Raw genomic sequence first — 7,461 nt, forward strand, 5'->3', positions numbered from 1 at the left:
AACCGCTCTCTAAGGTAATATCTCTATTAGGACCTGTTATGTTAGGAAAAATCATTTGAGCAATGATTGCATTGACTTACTTAATGGATTAGAGATACTTTTTGCATAACTTGATTACAAATTTAGCTAAAATTGTTTTTTCAATTAGTATTAGTTTTGACTTTTTTTATTGAGACTGAGGTATACAGAGATTTTCATCAGGATACAGTTATTGAACAACACTTGGAAGATTTTCAACTGGAGGTGCCAACGGTGGGGGTGCCTAATGGTTCCTCAGAGCAAACAAATCATTTATGTTATTGCACTGAGCCATTAATAGCGCCAGAATCCTATGCTCAAATCATTCACACGAACCCAACAAGTGGTTCAGGTGAAGAAGTTGAGCCACAGAATCTCTGCACCATTTCCAGTTTCACTAACTCATTTCGCCAATTTGACGATGAGGAAAATATGAAGGTTGAAGGTTCACCTTCTTCTGAGTCCGAAAGAACAGAAGCAATAAATATACTGCCATCAGTTAGTCTAGAGGCAGAACAACTTCTTTTTGGTGTCTTTGACGAAGTTAAAAGCAGTGAAATCCAGATAATGGAATCAGGATTTCCGGGATATATAGATATAGAAAATTTCCCCTCATGCAGCCCAGATGGCACTGAAGAGCTGGATACCGATCAATCACACTCACCACCGGAAAAATTTGTTGAAGATAATCAATCACCTGATTCGAAGAACTCGACAGGAAATATGAGGGTAGCATCAAGTCCCATAGGTATTACTAGAAGTCATAAGGCCGCTATCAAGGAAGTTGGGCGGATGGCAGAATCATTGCCTATTATTTGGTCTCAGATTGATGGTTTTGGTGGACATGATGATCATTGGTTAAGCCATTCACTGGATTCAAATTCCGAACCCCTGAAGTGGACAATGCAAAGCAAAGATAATTTGAGCTCTATAATAGCAGACGGAAATGAAGAGCACCAATTCGCGGCAGAGCTGCTAGATATCAAGGATGCCCTGGTAACTGGGGAGCTCAAAGACATTCCTTTCAATCCTGCAATTGGTAAGACATTGTCGCTATTTTTACTTAATATTCTCTCACATTTCAAGAGTGATTAGATGTGGCGCTTCCAAATTTTGTTTCTTTTGTGGACAAGTTGACGTTATTGTACTCACCCTAGAAATGATATATTCCCACCCTGTGTTTGGAACCATTTACCAATTAGCTCACTTTTTTTTTTGGATTATTTTTGTTGTTAGTTTCAAGTTGTATTTGACATGGCAAGCTAAATGGAATAGCTTCATTATTCTTTGGGTTTAGGAAGCTGTAGGAAAACAAATTGTGTTATTTGCAGAAATTTCTCTTTGCAAACACTTGTTTTACAAAGGGTTGGGGCCTGATGCCCCTTCTCAAGCATTTGACGCCGAAAAACTGGAGCTTGAGAAATTTACTTCCCTAGGCCCGAGGTTTGTGAAAGATGATAGGTTTGTTGTGAGAATTAACGGTTTATATTTTCCATGGGATGCGGCTGCTCCTATTGTTTAAGGAATGGTTTCATTTGGAGGTGCACAAATACTAGAACCAAAAGGCACGATGGCTGTTAACCAGGTTGAGAAAACTATTACAGGAGATCCATCAAAAGAAAGTATTTCTCCAAGTGGAAACTGGAGACTGTGGCCTTTCTCCTTCAGGCGCTCGAGATCACGGAAGGCCATGCAATCAGTTCTATCTGATGTCACAACTTCAGACGTTGTAAATGCTTCAGAGATCAAGATGGGCGTGATTGAAGGTAAAAATATGCTTGAAAGCAAGGCGGTAAAGAAAATGGTAAGGGTCCTTTGTCCAACATCTGAACAGCTGGCATCTCTGAATCTGAACGAAGGAAGGAATACCATAACCTTTACATTCTTGACTCCCATGTTGGGGAAACAACAGGTTTTTTTTTTTTAATTTTTTCTTTTTGTTATTTTTTGGTCTTCTCTCTTGCCAAATTTTTCTTACTTAAAATCTCCTCTCCATTTCGTGTTATTTGTATACTTTTTTTGGCCGAGCACTTGCACATAATTGTATTGTTCAATAGGTTGATGCCAGAATTTATCTGTGGAAATGGAACACTAAAATAGTAATCTCAGATGTTGATGGAACAATAACTAGGTAATTCTGTTTCTCTGTCTTTCTAATTTGACTGGAACTTTTAATACATTGTGTTCTAAAACAGAATGGTTTAAGCTTTCTATATTGCATTTCTTTTTGAGATATTTCATGGAACATATAAATGCTGCTAGAATGGAGTTCTTAGTTGTTTCCAATACTTTCTCTTTACTTTTCTTTATGACCTACTTTTTAAGCTTTCATTGTATAAATTCCAAGATTTTTCTTGAATTGTCTGATCCCCATGTTTTCGCTGGTGTTACAGATCTGATGTTCTGGGTCAATTTATGCCCCTGGTTGGAGTAGATTGGTCACATTTAGGTGTTGCACATTTGTTTTCAGCCATTAAGGTTTGTTTTGAGATTTCAAGATTTTGTTCCTTCATTACAGCACATGTAGAAACTTTGATGGGTTTGGCTTTAGACCATCTCATAGGTCGGTCTCGTCCTCAACCAACTAATTTTATTTGGAATTTGCTTATTAGCCTACTTATTCTGTCATATGGTGTATAGTGATGCCAGTATTATTTCCTTGTTTGGTTGTTTATAACCCAAATATTTTATCTTTTCTCCACACTATAATTGATGACTAGCAAGAACCAGTAAGTTATTTTCACGGGTTTCAGGAAAATGGATATCAATTGCTTTTTCTTAGCGCTCGTGCAATTTCACAGGCCTACCTCACAAGGCAATTTCTGTTCAACCTTAAGCAGGTGAGGGAAAAGAACATATTTGTCAACTATTCTTTGTTTTAATTTAAGACATGAAATTTGAGAAAACCGGACAAGTTCTTTTCAATAATTTTGTTCCACATTTTCAGGATGGAAAGGCTTTACCGGATGGGCCTGTAGTTATTTCCCCTGATGGGCTGTTTCCTTCTCTTTATCGAGAAGGTAAGTATTATTGTTATTGCTTTTGCATTGTGCTTTCACAACTTCATGGTTTCTTTCATATCAGTTTAAAATTTTTGGAATGAAAACGGATGGAATAGTACTATTCTCCTTGTGTTATTTATTATTTTTGACCTTGTAAGCTTTTCAAACAACCGTCTTCTATGTAGAGTCCATGCAAAGAATGAGAAATTCCATTTCGGTATTCTTCTTACAGCCAAACGTTGTTCTGAGGCGGACATATGAAATTGTGTTTTTCTTCTATCAGGAAGAGCCCTGAGAATTCTTATTGATAGATTTCGGTTTTTATTTGTTAACATTTCTCTTCAGGTTTATCATCTTCCTTGTTCTCAAACAAGAAGAGAGGCAATTCTTTGAAAGTTTTTGATTGATATCTTTTCTTAGTACCAAATGTTACTGTCTGCAGAAGCATATATATTCTCTGGTTATTACAACTCACCTGAATTAAGTTCACATATAATTCTTGCATGAATGCTTTTGCAGTTACTTTATATAATTCACATTTAAATAATTTGAATATTTTGTATGAACAATGCCTGGACTAAGAAATGCTCTTTTTTCCTCAGTTATCAGGAGGGCTCCTCATGAGTTCAAGATTTCATGCTTAGAGGTTAGTTTCTGATTATCTTTATCTTGACAGATTCATTTCTTTCTTTCAGCACCATAATCTTATTTATGGACTCCTAATAATATTTGGTTTTTTTATTCTCTCTCTCTCTCTGTTTTTTATTTTTTTTTTATTTTTATTTTGGCTGATAACTTCATCTCTGCAATTTTTTTTTCTTCCAGGAGATCAGGTCATTGTTTCCTCCTGATTGCAATCCTTTCTATGCTGGTTTTGGAAATAGGGATACTGATGAAATCAGCTACCTTAAGGTTGGATTACCAAAAGGAAAAATCTTCATCGTCAATCCAAAGGTAAAAAGACCCTTCATACTAGTATCATAATTGTAAAGATTTGTCTCATCTTTCTATTCTAACATTTTAAGCTTGTAGGGAGAGGTTGCTGTAAACCGCCGTCTCGACACGAAATCATACAAATCCCTTCACGCTCTTGTTAACGATATGTTTCCACTGGCGACATCATTTGAGCAGGTCCGGCTTCTGCAGCCCTGTTATGTTCTGGGACAGTTTTTCAAATATTAATATTCCCTTCCATTAATCTTGAGGGGATTTCTTTTGGCCCATGTTCTAAGTCTTAATTTAATTGACAGGAGGACTTCAATTCATGGAATTTCTGGAAACTTCCGCCGCCAATAATTGATGTTTAAAGCCTTCAAAGAAGCTCGAGTGCTTCAGCTTCATCAAAATGCAGGAACGCCGTCGCGCAGCTATTATAAAATCGTTCTCGTAAGTCCTGATTTTAACTTTGGAACTTTTTTACTGATTAGTCAGAATTCAGTTATAAAATTTGGAGCTGAAAACAAATTAGGGAATGGGAGAAAATGTAAGAAATCCAGTTATCTTAAACTTAAAGTTGATACAATAATAAGATTACAAAAGTGCAGTAGTATAATAACGTTTTGGTGGCATTTATTCAGGGTTCAGATCAGAAGCGGCCAAGGCTATATATACAAACGTTCAATTTTGTACAACACGAGCTGATCTGCAACTATAGAAGTGAAAATAATCAGCTAATACAAAGTCTCAGAAAGAAGATCAGTTGTTGTTCGTTTTGCTTGTATTTTTGTTTGGTCGAGTGCTTCAAAAACAGACCAATTTCTGATTTGTATATATATGGGCCATGCGATCCAAGGACAGGAGAATATGTCAGTAAGGGTAGGAAGTCACATGTTTTTTTTTTTTTTTTTGCCTGTATGTAAACGTTAAATTAATGTTTAATTTTTTATTTTTTATTTTTTTTGAGAAAAACACATAGAACACAAAATCCGCGCAGATCCACCACAATTACTTTCCAAGTAAACGCTATAAGCAATAAGTGGATATGTGGTCTAAGTAGAAAACGACAAGAAACTTAGGGAGAGGGAGGCACGTTGATTATTACAGATAACAGGAGCCTTTAAAAGGAACAACTAGGTGTCCTTGTGATAAAGAAAGGAAGTTGTAAAAATGCGAACGGCATGTCGCTTTTTCCTTAAGACGACAACAATATTAAACGCAAACATGTTAATTGGCTCTGTCTAGCCTCTAAAGGTGACGGAATAATAATAAAAACCGAATAATAATGAAAATAGGAATGATAATGGTAATAAAATAGAATGAAAATAAAAATTAATTTATTTGTTTGGTTAAAATTTAAAATGGATCATCATTATTTTTATTTTGACTAATTTACTCTTTAAAAAGTAATATAAAATAATCAATAGTCAAAGTCTTCTTTTTTCTTAAAAAAACAAATTTAAAAAGGAAAATAAAAAACTTCGATCCTGTCGTTTATACACAAACGCCAGTGAAACACCAATAAAAGAAAAAATAAAAAAAAAAACCGTCATGGATGACAATATGTAGCAGGAGTACCCATAAATCTACACTACTATCGGCATTGCGCAATAGCTCCACTCCCACCAGAATCGTCAGCACCCTTCGGCGTTGCAGTGACCGAAGCTCGCCATCATTAGAAAGCTGTCGAGCGATGTTCAATAGCTTTCTGAAGAGGAGATAGAATGACATATTTAATGGTGCTAGAGAGACTTGTCCTCATCTTTAGATGTATAAAATGATTTTTTCAGATCAATCTTCTAGATCTAGATCTTGATATTTTTGTTGGATGGCGGGTCTAGGCAAGGAGGATAGATTGGGTAAGGATGCTGAGAGAAGGCGACGGTTTGGCGAGTATAGTTGTCGGAGGAGCGACGACGACGAATCTACAGACAGGAGGAATGATGATCCAACAATTTTGGTGAATGACTTTTCTTGATTATAAAACAAACCAAACTTCAGATTTACATTCTTTTTCATTCTATTCTTTTCCTTTCTCCCTAAATAAATGCACTTTAACGACATGTTTACTTTGCATCAAAAGGAAAGAGAAAGTGAAGAGTGATTCTCTTTCACATTTAATAATGTGTTACAAAATTAGTAATAGAGATTTTAGTGAGCCCCAAACAACATAGAGAATGAGAAAAGAGAATGCCAATTCTTGCTCTGTATTGATTTCTTGTCAAAAGGAATGAATGTTAAATTTACTTATCTATCCTTAATGAATTACTATATAATTAATAATCATCAAATTGTATAAAAAGACATTTTAGTGATTACATTTATAACATTGTTATTTCTAATTTTAGTAAATATAAAAAAAGAAATGACATTGTTTCTCATTACACCATATAATAGTCAAGTAAATATTTGAAAAGAATAAATGACCCTTAATTCTATTATTTTACTTTATTTTCTAGTTTCATTACGTTTCCGTTACATTCTTTTACGGTTTGATAACGCACTCTAAACTTACACCACGTGCCGTTCGTTGAATGAATTATGAGCGGCGAGGTCTGCAGAAAATGACATTTTCTTGTAGTAGCGTGAAATTCCCTAATCTTTTTGGCCATTCATTGTTATGGAAATTACAATATGTGTTTCCCCAAAAGAGAAAAAAAAAATTACATAATCTTTTCGCTGCGCCTTCTTTCCCAAATAAATGGCCGGACGCTATTGATAGCTATGTCCACTTTGTTCGGATCACGATGGATTTTTAAAGTAGTGGAGTGTGTGTGTGTTTCTTTTTTCTTTTTTTTTTTTTGTGTGGGGGAAAGTAATAATGATGCCGATTCTTCAAGAAAAACGAAAGAGAAGAATAAAGAGAATAATTGATAGGTGGACCGTTATGCGAATAGAGACATAATAAAGGGTAGATATCTTAGGCGTCCTGGGTAAATTTTATACGTCGATCATGGTCCATCCATGAAAAAGGGAATGTTTTTTTTAGGGACGAGAAATCAAAGTTTGCTACTTTTTTTTTCTTTTTTGGCTAATCAAACTCTTTACTAATTTCTTAATCACTTTATAAGAACTCTAACCATACTAGCTATTTCATATTTTTAGCTAAAATAGCTAATGATTTAACTAGAATTTAGCTTTTTTCCACTACAATTATTAACTAAATAGTTAGTTAGTTTAGAGAATTCATTTCACACTAACACGTTAGTTCATTGTCTCTTTTGTTCCGTTTGATAATCATTCTTCAATCAAATAAATGAAATTAGGAAATGTTTTTATGTTTTTATAATTGCTATAAGTAATTAATATTGTTGCAATTCTATCTTTTGTATTACTATTAGTTTTAAAAATTTTGTAAAGTGCCATTAAGATGAATTTCTCAATCTGAACACTTCCTACAGATCTCTTGATACTATCCGTACAGTTCTAAGCACACACCTGAAGGCTGAGATACAGGAATAATTGTCATCAACTTTGAAAAAGAAGAAAAAATACTTTTAATTTT

At 34.7% G+C, this 7,461-nt stretch overlaps 1 protein-coding gene across 1 annotated transcript; it reads left to right on the forward strand.

Annotated features, from left to right (window-relative positions):
• The first annotated feature begins 6 nt into the window (after positions 1 to 6).
• On the forward strand, positions 7 to 4,866 carry LOC21412516 (phosphatidate phosphatase PAH2). The gene is made up of 12 exons (XM_024173616.1): positions 7 to 14; positions 202 to 1,057; positions 1,542 to 1,930; positions 2,076 to 2,149; positions 2,412 to 2,496; positions 2,772 to 2,858; positions 2,966 to 3,038; positions 3,623 to 3,666; positions 3,846 to 3,974; positions 4,053 to 4,151; positions 4,271 to 4,406; positions 4,598 to 4,866. Exons 2-11 carry the CDS (start codon positions 451 to 453, stop codon positions 4,325 to 4,327), a joined length of 1,644 nt encoding a protein of 547 aa, XP_024029384.1. The 5' UTR covers positions 7 to 14; positions 202 to 450; the 3' UTR covers positions 4,328 to 4,406; positions 4,598 to 4,866.
• Positions 4,867 to 7,461: the final 2,595 nt, after the last annotated feature.

The sequence above is a fragment of the Morus notabilis genome, unplaced genomic scaffold (assembly GCF_000414095.1).
Source record: "Morus notabilis unplaced genomic scaffold, ASM41409v2 Scaffold823, whole genome shotgun sequence".
Taxonomy (NCBI): domain Eukaryota; kingdom Viridiplantae; phylum Streptophyta; class Magnoliopsida; order Rosales; family Moraceae; genus Morus; species Morus notabilis.

Coding starts and splice junctions, on each gene's coding strand:
- LOC21412516 (XM_024173616.1), top strand. CDS start 451: ATGAAGGTTGAAGGTTCACCTTCTTCTGAGTCCGAAAGAACAGAAGCA. Junction 3,039..3,622: donor TCCTTCTCTTTATCGAGAAG/GTAAGTATTATT, acceptor TTTTTTCCTCAG/TTATCAGGAGGGCTCCTCAT. Junction 3,667..3,845: donor TCAAGATTTCATGCTTAGAG/GTTAGTTTCTGA, acceptor TTTTTCTTCCAG/GAGATCAGGTCATTGTTTCC.